This window comes from Microcaecilia unicolor, chromosome 8 (genome assembly GCF_901765095.1).
Source record: "Microcaecilia unicolor chromosome 8, aMicUni1.1, whole genome shotgun sequence".
Taxonomy (NCBI): domain Eukaryota; kingdom Metazoa; phylum Chordata; class Amphibia; order Gymnophiona; family Siphonopidae; genus Microcaecilia; species Microcaecilia unicolor.
Genome location: NC_044038.1, coordinates 226,797,158 through 226,815,591, shown reverse-complemented (window position 1 = coordinate 226,815,591; position 18,434 = coordinate 226,797,158). Strand labels below are relative to the sequence as shown.

General features: G+C 45.0%; 1 protein-coding gene across 1 annotated transcript in view; it reads right to left on the bottom strand.

The window, feature by feature from the left end:
- The window catches only part of LOC115476892 (balbiani ring protein 3-like), a 48,967-nt gene that overhangs the window by 12,890 nt on the left and 17,643 nt on the right, over positions 1-18,434 (bottom strand). The window contains exons 5-8 of the mRNA XM_030213465.1: positions 15,660-15,800; positions 13,141-13,293; positions 2,697-2,840; positions 1,049-1,189 (exon numbers count right to left, since the gene is read on the bottom strand). Coding sequence (XP_030069325.1) covers positions 1,049-1,189; positions 2,697-2,840; positions 13,141-13,293; positions 15,660-15,800 — 579 coding nt within the window. The remainder of the gene's footprint in view (positions 1-1,048; positions 1,190-2,696; positions 2,841-13,140; positions 13,294-15,659; positions 15,801-18,434) is intronic.

Sequence of the window (18,434 nt, the reverse complement as noted above, 5' to 3'; positions counted from 1 at the left end):
TGGTCAGACAAAGCCTCATAGATGAAACCAGTTACTAAAAATAGATGAAACCAGTTACTAAAAATAGATGAGACCAGTTACTACAAAAGGGGCTTGAATAATCTAGCTGCTGGCTTTTTCCCTCTGGACACTTGGCTCATCGATTCCTGACCGGTCTCTCTCTTGGGATCTGGTTCTCTTCGCTCTGTCTCCTGCCTCTCTGCTGGACTTCACCCTGATAAGAATTCTCCAGGCAACAACAACAACTCTGCAACCAAAGACTTCTATTTCAGCAAGGATCTCCATCACTCCACCCAGCAGCCTCTATCGAAGTGAGTTACCATTATCCAGCATAATTTATAATTCAGACTTGATATCTTGAAAAGCACATTTTCCCTTGTGTAAGATTCTGAAAAACTACCTCTCTCTGTATTGTAAATAAACCTTTTAAAGTTAAATATATGGTCTTTATGTTCTGAGCACATGTCCTTAAACCTTGCAGTGCAGGTTAATGTAATTCAACCAATATAGTATTTAATTCCCCCTTTTTCTTACATATTCTTATCTTATTACCTTATAGGTAATTGGTGGAGAATAGAAATATAATATCTAACACCAGGTTACCATCGGGTTAGTGCAGGAGCCCTTACCGCCACCTCAATGGGTGGCGGTAAGGGCTCCCCCCCAAATGGCCATAGAAAAGAAAGACTACCCTTTTACCAGCTGCAGTAAAAGGGGGCCTTGGCGGGCATCAAAAACACACCAGCGCAGGCCCCCTTTTGCTGCAGCTTGGTAAAAGGGGTCCTCAGTTTGGCAGCCAATTTAGGCTGCTGAAATAGCAGGTCTATCTTGGGCCAATTTAATCTTAACTGGCGAGTGCTGAATATCGACTTGGCCGGTTATATTTAAACCGGACGACAATAAACCAGATATTTCAATGCCAGTCACCGGCAATGGCCCCACATTGAACATCGGAGCTCAACACCAACCATGTGAATCAGTCTGGCTAACTCCCATGGTCTGAATATCGGCCCCAGTACGAGAATATTGTGCATTAGTTATAACACACCTTGGGAAGTCTTCATGCAGTCCAACCTACAACCCATTGGACAACACTTTTCCTCCTCTGTACAGTGCTCACAGTTTACAATGCAGGGGGTGACATCAATACCAGGAGGGAGGACTTTGGGTGGGCAAAATCCAGGTGTCTCTGCAGTAAAAATATGAAACAGAATAAAAATGCACAGATTTTATTTTGTTTATGAGACATAGGCCAATTTGTATACGTCATGTAGCTAGGAAAAGCAACATCTGAGTCAGGACATTCACAATTTACAGTGTATTTTTGTAAAATGCATATAAAGCCACAGGAAAATTACATGTATGTTGGCACATACAGCAGGAACATCCATTTTATCACCCCCCCCCCCATAAAAAAAGCAGTTAAAAAGGTGAGCGGCATCACTTCAGGCCGTTGTTCACAGTGGCGTTCCTAGGCTGCCTGACACCCGGGGCGGATCGCCGATGTGCCCCCTCCCCGGGTGCAGCGCAGCCCCCCCCCCAGCAAAATTACACCCCCCCCACTGGCAAAATTACACCCTCCCCCCCCGGTGCATTTTTACCTGCTGGGGCCGCACGCCTGTTGACCGAGTCCGTTCGTTCCCTCCCTGCTGCTCCCTCTGCCCCGGAACAGGAAGTAACCTGTTCCACGCAGAGGGAGCAGCAGGGAGGGAATGAGCGGACTCGGCCAACAGGCGTGTGGCACCCCCCCAGCGGCGTGCACCCGTGGCGAACTGCCCCCACTGCCCCCCCCCCTTGGTACGCCACTGGTTGTTCACACTGCCCGTTATAAGGGTAGCCAAAATCCAAAACTCAATCTTTGCCAGAAAGATAAGCACAGTTCCTTCCCCCCGCCTCCCAGCACTCCTCCAAATGCCAGGTTCAAACAGCTAACACTGTGCCTGAGCACATCTACAAATGGCGATGGGAACATTCTTTGAAATACATGTGTATTTCCTCTGCAGAATAGGAAATGCAATGTGTACTCTTCATGTTCAAGCAAGCAGTGGTGTAGCTACGTGGGGCCACGGGGGCCTGGACCCCCGTAGATTTGGCCCTGGACCCCCCTGCCGACAACCCTCTCGACCCCCCCTCCCATTGCCAACCCGCCATCGCCGTCACCTACCTTTGCTGGTGGGGGACCCCAACCCCCGCCAGCCAAGGTCCTCTTCTTCCAGCGCAAGGCTTCGTTCTGTTTCTGTGAGTCTGACGTCCTGCACATTGTCCTCTTCTTCCTGCGCAAGGCTTCGTTCTGTTTCGAAGCCACTGCCAGGTTTGGAACATCACCGTGACGAGGTAAAACGCCATGAAGCCACACCACCATGTACATTAGAACAGACTCTAGGTCGACAGATTCCGTTCTAAAATACTAGAAGAACTTGAGACGTCCCAACCTGGACATCTCAGTTCTGATTTGAGCATCCTTTCTAAGATATCACTCATAGGGGTATGTTTACAGAGGTGCGTTAGCGTTTTTAACGCACCTGTAAATTTAAGGCGTGTTAAACGCTAAGGCACCTATACATTTCTATGGACGCGTTAGCGTTTAACCCATGCAAACCATTTACGCGTGTTAAAAACGCTAACGCACCCATAGCACCGCTTAGTAAACATAGACGATAATGTGCAGGTACCGTAATACTGCAGAGGTACCGTACCTCCAGGACATGGCAGACAAGCAAGACCACACTTATCGAAGCAGCACTTCAGGGTCCCGGCACATTCACTGTCAGACGTACACTCATCACTGCATTTCTCTGGAAACTCCTTTATAAGGCATGTTGGGCAAACACCAGGTTTATCTGGAGGAACATTACACCACAATTAGAAATGGCACATTTCCAGAAAAGCTTAACAGATATGTTTGTCTCTCTTTCAGTTATTTGTTTATTATTAGCAGTGGTGTAGCCACAGATGGGCCTGGGTGGGCCGGGGACCACCCACTTTGGACTCAGGCCCACCCAAAATTGTGACACTCTTGCTGTAGCTGGTGGGGATCCCCAAACCTTGCCAGCTGAAGATATTCTGTCCTTGGGCAGCCCTGGCTCTTCCACATGTCAGCCAACAGCACTTGCCTTGAGCTGACGCTGAGATTGGCCCTTCTGAACATGCTCAGTTTTCGCACATGCAAAAGCACTGAGCATGCACGGCCAGCCTGCAGCAGCATCAGTTTGAGGCAAGCGCTGCTGGCTGCTGTTTGGAAAAGTGCTGGCTGCTCAAGGAGGAGGAGGAGGAGGAAATCTTCAGTTGGCAGGGTTTGGGGATCACCACCAGCTCAAGTATTTAATATTTGGGGTTTGTGGGCAGGGAAGGGGTGGAGAGAGGAGCAAACCGGAGGGGGACCAGGAGGGTGAATTCCATGCCCACCCACCTTGGGCTCAGGCCCACCCAAAATTGGCCATCTGATCTGACTACACCCCTGATTATTAGGATGTGACCATCACAACAAAAATACCATAACTCCTGGTAAAATATGAAGGGATAGGATTCCAAGATGGTGTCATAGTGGTTTGAATCATCAGACTCTGTTAGCGTACCTCTTTGTTTGGCTTGTGAGTTCCTACTCCAAAGATGGAGAAAAGGAAGAGTGCACCTCGGGCAGCTCCCGTTAAGCAGGGGTAGCTACCACCACTTCAGCAGATGACTTTGGAGAACTTTCAAACTCTGATGGAACCCCAACCTCTGATATGTTCTGCTCAGCCAGGTCCATGGCCAGATAGTATTGCTGAATGGGCTTTGTTTCGCCCAGAGCAACGGAATGCGCCTCCCCAACCTGGACGTGGAGCTGCGGTGCCAGAGCAGTGGACTGAGCAAGTGTCAGTTTCACTGCTAGGGAGCCTGCCACTTGCGATTTGCACGTCAAGGATAGCACCGCTCCCAGGGCCTTGAGGGTGTTTTCCCGGGTCAGCAAGCTTCCGGGGGTGCTGTCAGCACTGTTGGGGAACAGATCTCATCAGAAGGAGTTCCAAAGACCCTGGTTAGACCTGCAACTACTACTACTACTTATCATTTCTATAGCGCTACTAGACGTACGCAGCGCTGTACACTTGAACATGAAGAGACAGTCCCTGCTCGACAGAGCTTACAATCTAATTATTACTTCAGAGGTACATTGAGACTCTCCCCTTGAGTTGAACTCTTCTCTTCAGAAGTTGTTGGTTAAAGAACATGAGGAAATTAGAACTGTGTCGGAATCTGTTGCGGAACTTTCTCAGGGTCTGGCTTACGTCAGAAGGAGGCGGGGCCTAGGCCAGGGAAGAAGAGACGTCATGAAGACTCTGCGACCAACAACAGATCTTCTTCCTGCCCGTGCAGCGCCTTCAGAAAGAGGTGAGAGGCGCTGCTCGGGCCAGTAACACGGAGGGGGGTCTTGGTGGATGGGGGGAGTGGCGTAGTCGACCTCAGGGGGGGCGGTGGGGGCGGTGCACGGGGGCGGAGGAATGACGGGAGGCGGAGCTTTGGCAAAACAGAGGAACAGGAAGGGAGGGGGACCGGGGCTGCTAACATTTTGCTTTTTCTTGCGGGGGGGGGGGGGGGGGGGGGGAAGCGGCAGAAAGTGGGGAGCAGCGGGGGGGGGGGGGGGCAAGGCCGTCCATACAGGACACTCCGGATGAGCGCCCTTGCCCCCTCCCGATCCTTTTTTTTTGTACTTTTATATTGGTGCAGACCGGGTAGCTGCTCTGCGCATGCTTTAGGGGCCGATTAATGACGGGGATTGCGAATGTGTGATACATCCTACTTTTCAATACCGCACCGAACATTTCTGAAGCGTTTTTTTTTTAGCATTCTTCGTTTTTTCATATTCGTTAAGCACTTTTACGATTTTGATTTTTTAACGTTTGGTTGATGCATCTGGGTCTTAGTTCATTACATCTCTGGTCCTTCTGTTATTTTGTGGAAGAGTCCTGCTACCTTCACTACTCCTTCTGCTGGTTTCCTTCTACGTAGTAGTGACACACAGTCCTCCGCTTTTCTGGTGTCCCGTTCATGTGCTAATTTTGTCATTAGAACGTGGCCATTAACAAAATTAGCACCTGTGAACTTACTGACACCTATTTTGTAGGTGATAAGGGCTGCTGCGCTAATTTAAACAAAAATACAACAAGCAAAAATACCCTCTGAATCTGAATGTACACTGCTTTGATGGCTTGGAGTTAATAGGGAGTGGCTTGGAGTGGAGGAGTGGCCTAGTGGTTAGAACACCAGTCTTGCAGTCCAGAGATGGCCAGTTCAAATCCCACCCCTGCTCCTTGGGCAAGTCACTTAACCCTCCATTGCCTCAGGTACAAACTTAGATTGTTAGAACTCCTGGGACAGAGAAATATCCAGAGTACTACTACTACTATTTAGCATTTCTATAGCGCTACAAGGCGTACGCAGCGCTGCACAAACATAGAAGAAAGACAGTCCCTGCTCAAAGAGCTTACAATCTAATGTAACTCACCTTGAGCTACTACTGAAAAAGGTGCGAGCAAAATCTAAATAAATATACAGGGTGAGGCAAAAGATAGGTAACCCCTTAGACCTTTTTGCTGTTTTCTCAGCAGCTGCTTGGAATTTCACCGTGAACGTTTACAGCTTTGTTTGCTGTTACCATCTACATTTATGTGCGGAGCGGAATGAGATTATCTTTAAACACAATGCGAAGTTATACACTTTTTAGCGTGGCCACCCAGTGATTTTCAATGGTTCAAAAATGTCTGCACTTTAAAACTACCATAATTTGAAAAAAAGGGGCACCAGCTTAGTGTTAATGATGTCACAGTGACGTAGACTTTTGTAAATGATCATTTGAATAAGTTGTATTTCATAACATGATAATTTCTTTTAAAAGCATTTCAGATCAGAACGGCAATCATTTACAAGGTGTCAGTAGCGGACAAAATGAGAATCCAGATGCTGTGTGAACAAGGTTTCGGAGCAAAAGCGTTACTGGCAGGGAATCATCTTAAGGACTGGAAGCTCAGAACTGTGAAGAAAATTTGTCGGCATGTGTAGGGAGCAATGTTGGAAGCCTATCTCAAGCCCCACCCAGAGCCGAATACAATCACCGAATTCAAGGAAACGCTGCAGATGATCTGGGACAGCCTGCCACAGAGACTGATGGACAAAGAATTTAAGAATTTCCCAAAGGGACTGAAGGACTGTGTTAAAGCTGGGTGTGGACACTTTGAGCAGTCACAGTGACTGCAAAATCCTGACACATCCTTAATTGTATCATTTGAATGACGTTATTTTACTGTGTTTAAGCTGGAACATTTTTAAAACAAAAAAATCATTAAGTAGTAATGCTAAAACATCTGTAACATTAGTACAGCTTAAGATAATTAAATGTTGTTTAATAGTAATACTTAAGTACGATGACTAAATAAATACGTAACATTTCTCGTTGAAATTCAAAGTGGTTGCTGAGAATATTGCAAAAAACTCTAGGGGGTTACTTTTTCTTTTTGCCTCACCTTGTAGATAAACGTTGGCTATATTAACTTATATGAACAAAATGTATTATATAAGTACATAAGTAATGCCACACTGGGAAAAGACCAAGGGTCCATCCAGCCCAGCATCCTGTCTACGACAGCGGCCAATCCAGGCCAAGGGCACCTGGCAAGCTTCCCAAACGTATAAACATTCTATACATGTTAGTCCCGGAATTGTAGATTTTTCCCCAGTCCATTTAGTAGCGGTTTATGGACTTGTCCTTTAGGAAACCGTCTAACCCCTTTTTAAACTCTGCCAAGCTAACTGCCTTCACCACGTTCTCCGGCAACGAATTCCAGAGTTTAATTATTTATTCACTAGCAGCAAATTTGTGGTCTGCTTTAAAAATTCACCAGATTATGTATTGAAATCCCATAATGAATAATCCTGAGTGAAGGAAAATAAAATAATCCTTTTCCCTTTGGTTACATAAATCTATCACAAACAGAATATGTACTGTTAAAAATAAAGGTAATAAAATGAATGATGACAAGATTGACTAGATGAAATTGTGCCTCAAGCAGTGAAAATTCAACCTATATAAACTGTTAGCAAAAAATGAAAATACTGATGTGTTACTAACAGGCTTATTTTCGAAAGAGAAGGGCGCCCATCTTTCGACACAAATCGCTAGATGGGCGTCCTTCTCACAGGGTCACCCAAATCGGCATAACCGACAGCCGATTTTGGGCGTCCTCAACTGCTTTCCATCGCAGGGACGACCAAAGATCACTGGGGCGTGTTGGAGGCATAGCAAAGGCGGGACTGGGGCGTGCCTAACACATGGGAGTCCTCGACCCATAATGGAAAAAAGAATGGCGTCCCTGATGAACACTTGAACGACTTTACTTGGTCCCTTTATTCTTGTGACCAAGCCACAAAAATGTGTCCTAAATGACCAGATGACCACCGGAGGGAATCGGGGATGACCTCCCCTTACTCCCCCAGTGGTCACTAACCCCCTCCCACCCTCAACATTTTTTTAAAATATTTTTCCAGCTTCTATGCCAGCCTCAAATGTCATACCCAGCTCTATGACAGCAGTATGCAGGTCCCTGGAGCAGTTTTAGTGGGTGCAGTGCACTTCAGGCAGGCGGACCCAGGCCCCCCCCTCCCACCTGTTACACTTGTGGTAGTAAATGTGAGCCCTTCAAAACCCACCAGAAACCCACTGTACCCACATCTAGGTGCCCCCCTTCACCCGTATGGGCTATGGTAGTGGTGTACAGTTGTGGGTAGTGGGTTTTGGGGGGGCTCAGCACACAAGGTAAGGGAGCTATACACCTGGGAGCAATTTCTGAAGTCCACTGCAGTGCCCCCTAGGGTGCCAAATTGGTGTCCTGGCATGTCAGGAGGTCCAGTGCTCTACGAATGCTGGTTCCTATCACGACCATATGGCTTGGATTTGGTCGTTTCTGAGATGGGCATCTTCAGTTTCCATTATCTCCGAAAACCGGGGACGACCATCTCTAAGGTCGACCTAAATTTCACGATTTGGGCTTCCCCGACCATATTATCGAAACGAAAGATGGACGCCCATCTTGTTTCGATAATATGGGTTTCCCCGCCTCTTCGCCAGGACGTCCTACGAGGATGTCCTCAGGAAAACTTGGGCGCCTCTTTCGATTATGCCCCTCCAAGCGACCCCCGCCGAACTCAAGGAAGCGCTGCAGATGATTTGGGACAGCCTGACACAGGGACCGATCGAACATTCTTAACACACAAATAGCTAAGTAATAATAATAAAATGTCATTTAACATCAACCTAACTTCTGCAACCAGATCGTGATTGCATTTTGAAGATGTTTTTTCGCCATAGAGAAGATTTATTTCTTAATTATAAGATTAGAGTTTTTCCTGATGTCTCCAGACAAACCCAGCGGAGACATCAAGCTTTTTTGAAATTACGTCCACGGGTTTTGCACTAGGAGGTATATTTTGACTTAATTTTTCAATGCAAATGTGTGATTAAAATTCAGTCAGTTAAATATGTTGGGGGTTTTTTTGATCCTGCACAGTGACTTTTTTGGACTCTAAGGCCCAGATGCACTAAACGTTTTTCATCGTTAAATGAGCCCTTAAGGAAGAATTTCCTATCCTTTCCATGCACTAAAGCCTATTTTTCGACGGCAGTAGCAGCTAACGAAACTGGAATGCAAATGAGAAACTACCATTGAAATGCAGACAATTCGGAATGCACTAACCATACCGACGATAGCAACGATTCACTTACCGCCAGAAATTTAACGTCAGCTCAGACCTGTCGTTAAAGCCTGAGCTGTCATCTCCCCACTGCCCCCTGCACGATGAAAAACCAAATTGCTGGCATGTTTTAAAAGAAAAGTGGCTCCCTGCTTCCCTGTGCCTAAAATAAAAAAACGAAACTAAATTAAAAAAGGATCGGGAGGGGGCAAAGGCGCTCATCAGCAGCGTCCTGTATGGACGGCCTTGCCTTGCCCCCCCCCCCCCCGAAGTCCCCGCTGCTCCCCGCTGCTCCGTTTGTGATCCATCCTGTGCAGCGCCTTCAAACATAGGTGAGAGGCGCTGCACCGGCCATTATGGTGGAGGGGGGGTCCGGTGGGGGAGGGGGGAGCGGCGGGGACGAAATCGGGGGGGGGGGGGGCGGGGCACGGAGGTGGAGGAGGGCAGGAGGCGGAGCATTGCCGACTAAAGAAGAGAGAGACAGGAAGGGAGGGGGAGCCCAGCAACTGCAAAGGTTTCATTTTTAAAAGCTTTTATTTCACAAACGGAGCAGCGGGGAGCAGCGGGGACTTCGGGGGGGGGGGGGCAAGGCGAGGCAAGGCCGTCCATACAGGACGCTGCTGATGAGCGCCTTTGCCCCCTCCCGATCCTTTAATGTTTGTGGAGACATGCAGGGGAAAGTGGGGAGCCACGTGTTTGTGTTTTCTTTTTTTTCTTACGTTTCTGGCATGCGCAGAGCAGCCAGCATAACGCTTGGCTGCTTTGCGCATGCTTTACGAGCCGATTACCGACGGGGATTAGTGCATCGTTCTTTCCAATACCGCACCAAACTTTTTGGGGCTGTGTTTTTGGAGCATGCTTCGTTATTTGAGATTTGGTAAAGGTTTTTACGTTTCTGATTTTTTTACGTTTGCTTGATGCATCTACCCCTAAGCTGATTGTTACTCCTCCAGCCCCTCCCCTTGCTTTGGTACTTACTACATCTACTCCATAAAGTATAATTAGCTTGGACTGGGCTTTCTGCTTGTTTTATCTTTTTTTTCTTGGTAACAATATTTCTTTGAATTGTGCCTTGCACTCCATTAATTGTGGACTTTAGATATGATTCTCTTTTTTGTATATTTCTTAAGTTCTTTGTGAGATACATAAGGAGGATTAGTTGGATTTGTATTAATAATATACTTTGGGTTTTTTTTTTCTTTTTTATGAGACCTTTTACTCCTTAAGAGATTTCATATCTTATTGTTCAAGGGTTTTCTTGTAAAATTTGAAAATTACTTATAAAAAAACCCCATCAACATAACAAGATAATTAAATGTCATTTAACAGTAGTATGTAAGTAGATGACTATAAGTAATTTTCAAATTTTACAAGAAAACCCTTGAACAATAAGATATGAAATCTCATCAATAAGGAGTAAAAGGTCTCATAAAAAAGAAAAAAAAAACCCCAAAGTATATTATTAATACAAATCCAACTAATCCTCCTTATGTATCTCACAAAGAACTAAAGAAATATACAAAAAAGAGAATCATATCTAAAGTCCACAATTTTTCAATGCACTTATAGTCATCTACTTACATACTACTGTTAAATGACATTTAATTATCTTATTATGTTGATGGGTTTTTTTATAAGTTCATAAAATTTCTCGTTGAAATTCAAAGCAGTTGCTGAAAAAACTGCAAAAAAACTGCAAAAAAACTGTAGGGGGTTATTTTTTTTTTAATTTATTTTTTTGCCTCACCCTGTAAAGGAAATTAAAACAAATAAATAAGGGTCCTGGTGTAGCTTCCAAGTTGTCCATCGCTATCTGGACATCCACCAAAGACTTGTACCCTGTCATTACTTTTGGATATTGAGGGGGTTATTTTAGAGACAATTAGGTGTTTTCCTAGGGTCAGAAAAAGTGACTTCTCAGTGTATTTGCATTGTGAAAACAATTTTTTTTTTAAGGTTGGTTCCATTCAATGACCCAAAGCATCAGACCCTTCTCCAGCTCCATCATCAATATCAGCTTCCCTTACCCAGCACCAGCAACAGCCTCCTTTTTCCAGTCCTAGGAATAGCCCCCATTCTCTCAGCCTCTGCAATTGCCTTCCTTACCCAATCCCTTGCATCAGCCCCCTTCTCCCAGGTACAGCAACAGCCCCTCTTCGTCCAACCCCAGCAACAGTCCCCCTTCTCCTAGCCCCTGCAAAATCATCAGCCCCCTTCTCCCAGCCTAGAGCTCCCTCCTCTCCTAGCCCCTGTATCTGCCCTTTTCCCCTGTCTTCTAGCGCTAGCTACATTACAAGTACATAAGTATTGCCACACTGGAACAGACCAAAGGTCCATCAAGCCCAGCATCCTGTTTCCAACAGCGGCCAATCCAGGTCACAAACACCTGGCAAGATCCCAAAAATTTCAATACAATTTATGCTGCTTATCCCATAAGCAGTGGATTTTTCCCAAGTCAATTGAATAATGGTCTATGGACCTTTCCTTTAGGAAGCCATCCAGACCTTTTTTAAACCCTGCTAAGCCAACCACCTTTACCATATTATCTGGCAACGAATTCCAGAGTTTAATTACACATTGAGTGAAGAAAAAGTTTCTCCAATTCGCATTAAATTTACTACTTTGTAGCTTCATCGCATACCCCCCCTAGTCCTAGTATTTTTGGAAAGAGTGAACAAACTATTCACGTCTACCCGTTCCACTGCACTCATTATTTTATAGACCTCTATCATATCTCCCCTCAGCAGTCTTTTCTGCAAGCTGAGGAGCCCTAGCCGCTTTAGCCTTTCCTCATAGGGAAGTCGTCCCATCCCCTTTATCATTTTCGCCGCCCTTCTCTGCACCTTTTCTAGTTCCGCTATATCTTTTTTGAGATGCGGTGACCAGAAGTGAACAGCCCCCTTCAATCTACTGGATCAGCAGGAGCTTGTGCTTTTGCTGCCACCACTCTCTCTGCTAGGAGGGTTTGAAATGCCAGAACAGGGAGGGTCTATTCCCTAATGGAAATTACACAAAACAAGTGCAGCGTGGCTGGAGTATAATGGGTAACCTAATACGAAATGGCACTGTTCCAGCCAATTTTGTATATCGGTGCAATATACAGTGAATGGGAGTGGAGAAAAAGCCCTCAGAAACCTCCAATATAGTGCTGGTGGTTTAGTGCGAGGTTATATAGAATTTATCAAGATATAACTCACGCAGCGTTTCTATCATAGGGCAAAAAAACTCTCTACTTCCCAGACTGTTATTTAAGTCTCAAGGTTCTTAGCTTATAATTTAGATCAGCACTCTTCTATAACCGTTCGACGGGGACCGCCGTTTCACCTAGAAATATGGCTTCGTCAGGAACGGAGTGCTTTCTGTGATGTTGAGTCAAAAATGTAAGCTGGAGGCATAAGTTTGAAAATGGTCCCCGTCGAACGGTTATAGAAGAGTGCAGATCTAAATTATAAGCTAAGTGCTACTTTATCCTGTGTGTTGTTTAAATACAGAGAATATAAGAAATACTACCTTAATATCGATTATATTTTGTGTAGAACCTTGAGACTTAAATAACAGTCTGGGAAGTAGAGAGTTTTTTTGCCCTATGATAGAAACGCTGCGTGAGTTATATCTTGATAAATTCTATATAACCTCGCACTAAACCACCAGCACTATATTGGAGGTTTCTGAGGGCTTTTTCTCCACTCCCATTCACTGTATATTGCACTGATATACAAAATTGGCTGGAACAGTGCCATTTCGTATTAGGGTCTATTCCCTGTCTAGCATGAGTAGCAGTGAAGAAGCAAAAAGTGACGAGGGCAAAAGAACAAGCTCCCTCTGCTGCAAAGGGAAACTGCTACAGCACCTGGCTCCGATGACATCCCCTGACTGCAACGACAGCTGCCAAAGGAAGGGCGACTTTTCGGTGGTTTTCAGTCTGGAGGAGAAGGAGGTTGCAGTGGACTATTCATAGCCCTCATGAACTACCAGAGACATTGTGGAGGGGGGGGGGGGGGGGGGCAGCAGCAGGTTGCAGGGCCTTGTTTTCAAGGCACCCTTGGAACATCGCCACCTATATTAGACTGCAGAGCTCCAGGTGGGGGAGTTGGTTAGTTACACCCTTGAGATGTAGTTAACTTTCTATGACAGTAGCAGCACATGGATATTTTTTGTGAGCTGTGTTACTCATTCAAAAGCTAATTTACATGCTGGCGTCAGTGATTCAATTAAAGCTGACGTTGTGCCAGTTCCGTATTACATTTAAAGTTTTGATTTGATATAACTTTTATGTTATCATTGTAATTTTATGTTAAAAATTCTCTCTATACTGCTTAGAGTTATCCAACAAGGTGGTGTGTACCTATGTAGGAAAAATAAAAAAAATGATTTTATGAGCTCGATTCCTAAAAAGAACTGGAATAAAATGAGTAATACCTGCAGCGGGTGGTTTGCAGACTTTCTCACACCCTTCATCACAGCATTTCTTGTTTGACGGGCAGTCGCCATCCACTTTACAGAAATGATCACAGAAGCCGGAAGAGTCGCTGGGGTGGATATAACTTGGCTTTGGACACTTTCCAGGTTTCTCTAGTATTCAAAAAGGAGATAGAATAGAAGGAACTGTGCACATTGATACTATTCACATGTGTAATGGAAATGTATTTAAAAGATTGTTTTTCAACCCTGTCTTGAACGACCAGTGTACTCGGGGTCTGTATTGTTGATTAGATGTAATTCTGATTAAAAATTATTGTTTAAGTGTTATCTTAAAGGATTGCTTTTCAACCTGCTTTTGTCCGATAATACACTCTGAAATCTTGTCTTTGACCGAAAGTAACTTCTCTTGTAAATACAAAAATAAGTTGGAATGCAGAAGATAAGACACAGCTCTAACTAATTTGGTATGTGAAGGGGAGGATGGCACTTGTTTTTCCGGGCCCAGCTTGGCCACCTGGACTTTGGAAAGCATGTGACCATGTTCCCACAGTAAGCACTCTGTAATTTTCCTTAGCTGTAACTTTCCATAGCTATGAATATGCGCTCAGAGCCTAATAAAAAGGGAGGGCTTGTCACAGCAGAGCGGGGGTTCATCTGTGGGCAGACGTATCATGCAGAGGGTTTGTTCCTGGTCTGAAGCTCCTAGCTCTCGCTGTGAACCGGGTCCCTCCAGCTGATGATAAGAGCCTGGATGATGACCAGTGTTGTATGTATATATATATAAATATATATGTTTTATAGCTTTCTTTTAGTTAGATGGTTTAATCTAGTGTGCATATCTCCTAATTTGACTCAGTCAGCGTGTATATTTCTTAATCATTGTATAGACTGAAGCAATAATGATTTATACACTCTCCATTTGAATAAAGAGTTTCATTTACCCAATACGAATCCAAAAAGAATCTGTAGTATTTTATTCGTTGAACAGTCTGTGGTGATCAAGTGAGCAGGCTGCAATACCAGAGCAATACAACATGGGCAATTGCTTTTTTTTTTAATGCAGAATAGAAATGAATAAATCTAATCAAATTTAAAATTAATGCTTCCTAGTCAGTGTCCTAATTTTTGGACCATAACTTCTTGTTCCAATTTTTGAGCACTGAGCAACTGATCAGAAAAACAAAAATCCATTCTCAGGTAAAATAAGCATGGTAAAAAGGTGGAAATCATAATTTGGTGCACATCTTCCCCTCCACAATGGCAATGGCATGCCAAAATATGGTGGTGAAATAGCAGGAATGCGTGTAAGCACGTTTAGGTGCTATTCTGTACCTTGTCACCTAAGGGTTTTTGTGTGTAACTGCAAATTTAGGCACGCTGAAAAATGGCCTGCAGTAGTGTAGATGCGTGTTTTGGGAGCGCGCAGAATCATTTTTCGGCGCACCTTTAAAAAAATGCCTTTTTAACATTTTTGCCGAAAATAAACGTGCAGCAAAATGAAAATTGCCGTGTGTCCATTTTGGGTCTGAGACCTTACCACTGATTGGTATAAGAGTCTCTTTGAGTTCAGTGGAAATACTGTGGTATATGATTTTTAAGCTTTGCTCCAATTTTCTGCTTCCCTGTTGTTGGTTTTGTTTTTTATGTAAATACATTTTTGATCAATTTAAACAGCTCATCTATCCTCATGAACCTGAACAGATACAACAGAAACATGGAAAGTTTTGGATCAGTAGTAGGCTGACTCCAGCATCCCGTTAATTATATACAAGAGTTTGAGATTAAGAAAATATGTCAGACAGGTAAGAAAATCAATCCAAAAGGTAGAAAAAGGCACTTAATATGCTTGGATGCACAGAGTACTGGGTTTGAGCCAGCCACATAGCCAGACCTTAAATTTTTTTTGGGGGGAGGGTACAAAACCTTGCCCCACCCCTCACTCTTCACCCCTGCCTTGCTCTCTGTGCCCCAGGACTCCCACGTACCTCTGCTGGCAGGGATTCTCAAACCCTGCCATCAGATTAAATTCTTCTGCCTGAATCAGCTTGTGGGTTGCTACCATGCTCTACCCCTCCCCCATCCACATATGCTCAGTTTTCATGGGGGGGGGGGGGGCAGGCAATGCAGCAGTAGCCAGCCCTGGAAATTGCCACCAACTACCAGGCCGCTGGTGGAAGATCTTTTCCGCTGGCAGGGCTCGGGGATCCCTGCCAGCCATAGCAGGAGATGAGGCTGCAATTTGTGGTGAGTCCTGAACCCAAAGTGCGGCCCTGCGGTTCGAGCATAGATATAGTTTGCCTACTTAGTTTGGGGATGGGGTGGGAGAGGGCAAAGGGTAGCAAAGTTATACTGGCAGTGGCGGGAGAGAAAAATTCAGCACTGGCTCCTGCAACATTGGGAGGGGGCAACCCAAATTGCACCTAAGTTTGAGTATTCTGTATGGAAGTACAGAAAAGCCCTTCAAGATATCAGACAGATGTGTGGTAGGTAGACAAAGTATTTAGCTGGCACCCCACCTTCTCTTGGCCTCACACATTTCAATCCACAAAGAGAACAGCATTTCTCCTCCTTTGCACAATCAAAGTCACACTTGCACTGAGGCTCGGGAAGAGGGAAAATGCACAGGAAAATCATTGGTGGACAGTCACCAGGTTTCTCTGGAAGAAAAAGAAACAGATTCACATTACAGTTTCTGAACAGAGCTGTCTGATTACTAAATCGTTAGCGTTCACTGTTTCATGAGATGCATTTTGCAAGAGCAGAGTCTATTGTTGAAGGTGAGTCTGTCTGTCTGTACACAGCTGTGTGGAGTATGTATGTGTGACCATGTATCCCTACTGAAGGGAAGGAAGACCCAGGAGGAGCAATGGACCTTCATGCCACCCTCATGCTGGTGAGTTGAGGGCGTAGGAAGGGGGGGGGGGTGGGTGGTGGGGCGGTGCGTTCCGGGTGCACGCCGCTGGGGGGGTGTGTTTGCTCCGTTGGTTCCCTGCTCCCTCTGCCCCGGAACAGGTTACTTCCTGTTCCGGGGCAGAGAGAGCAGGGAACCAGCGGAGCCGACACAGCTCCCAGCGACGTGCACTCGGGGGCGGATCGGCCCCCTCGCTTCCTAATTCAAGTCAGAATGTGCTCCGGAGGGGGGAGGGTGCGCGCCGAAGGGGGGGGGGGTGCCGTGCTGCACCCGGGGGGGGGGGGAGCGCAGCGGTGACCCGCCCCGGATGTCAGCCGCCCTCACTACGGCACTGTGTACTACTACTGCTGCTGCATATCATTTCTATTGTGCTACTAGATGTACACAGCACTGTACACATTATATGCAGGTATTTTCTCTGTCCCTAGTGGGCTCACAATCTAAGGGCCCTTTCGCTAAGCCACGTAGGCGCCCACGCGTGCCCAACGTACGCCAAAATAGACTTACTGCCCAACTACCACATGGCTCTTGTGGTAATTTCAGTTTTGGCGTGCATCCGCTATGCGCATCTGAAAAATAATTTTTATTTTTGGACGCGCACCAAGTGGCATCTGACGCGTGTAGGTCCTTACCGCCCAAATTCTTTACCGCTAGGTCTAGGTCAGAGACCCAAAATGGAGGCGTGGCAATTTTGATTATGCCGCACGTCAATTTTCGGGTGAACTGAAAAATGATTCTGTGCGTGCCCAAAACCCGCCCTTACACTACTGCAAGCCACTTTTCAGTGCGCCTTTGTAAAAGGACCTCTAAGTTTTTGTGTCTGGGGCAACGGAAGGTTAGGTAACTCGCTCAGGATCAAAAGGAGCTATAGTGGGAATTGAACACGGTTCCCCAGGATCTCAGCTCAGAGCTCACTGTACTAACCATTAAGCTACTTCTCCACCCAGAAGACAAATCAGACCTGAAATGTCTTGATTTTATAGAAAAGAGCAGCAGTGATGACAAAGGGGAGGAGTGACAAAAAAAACCCCAGCTCAAAAGTCCACCAGGGTTCAAAGGCCTTATTGTATGTCCAATTATGACAATTCATTGATTCAAGGTACTGATAATGACCCAACATGACTGTGTTTCAGTGCAATCCATATGTGCAAGAGGACCAGATCTGTGATATATCAATGTTGTTGCTGGACACTCGTAGGCTTAAAAAAAAATCCGCAATCAAGCGGAGAACTCGAACGCCCCACGGGAAAACACATATATAGGTAAAAAGTGGGATGTTTGACCACAGAAATACAAATCCTGGAGACAATATCATAAAAACTTCTTTATTGAAGAAAAGACTCTACACAACTGTTGTGTTTCGGCCTACAGGCCTGCATCAGGAGTCTATAAAAACATAAATCAAATAAATCTTTCAAACAAATACATATACAGAATCAAATAATCAAATAAAACATTCAAATAAGTAATAAATATACAATAAAAGGTCAACGACCATTTTGTGTAATTTTTTGGTGATGATATAACATCCCACATATGCATAATCTGTGTATACGTCACTTACAGACTTTACGTTCATCATTATTTATTATCATTATTTTTATTGTTGTATTTTATTATATGTTGACCTCTTATTGTATATTTATTACTTATTTGAATGTTTTATTTGATTATTTGATTCTGTATATGTATTTGTTTCAAAGATTTATTTGATTTATGTTTTTATAGACTCCTGATGCAGGCCTGTAGGCCGAAACACAACAGTTGTGTTGAGTCTTTTCTTCAATAAAGAAGTTTTTATGATATTGTCTCCAGGATTTGTATTTCCGTGGTCATCACTCGTAGGCTTAACCTTTACTTGGTCGTCACCGCTGCTCTTTGCCATCTACCTGCCTGTGGGAACTTTCCTCTTTTTGTCTCTGTCTTTATTGTTCACCATTAAAACAACTTTATTCAGTAGAGAAATCCCGTAAACACACAGCTGGAAGGGATAATCTCATTTCTGCAGATGAACAACCTTTGGTACACTTGCAACACAGAACGCTCGGTGGCTGGTCAGAATCATACACTTTCCAAATCGGAGGCCATTTGGGAGCTTTTCATAACTCATTGTTCCTTTTGTTTGTGTCGGGTATGGCGGGGGGGGGGGGGGCTGCATTTGTGTTATACATCTATTTTGCTGAGCATCTCAGTTCTTGGACTATCCTCTAGTACATTTAAAGAGAAAGGGAGCAGAGTGGGATGAGAGGGGTGTGTGGGGGGGGGGGGGATGATTTTTGTTTTTGTTTTTTTGTGTTGGGGAAGATTGTATAGGGGGTTGTAATCTCTATATATAAAAGGCACCAGCCTCCAGCCGGAAGTGTGAAGGGGGAGAGATATC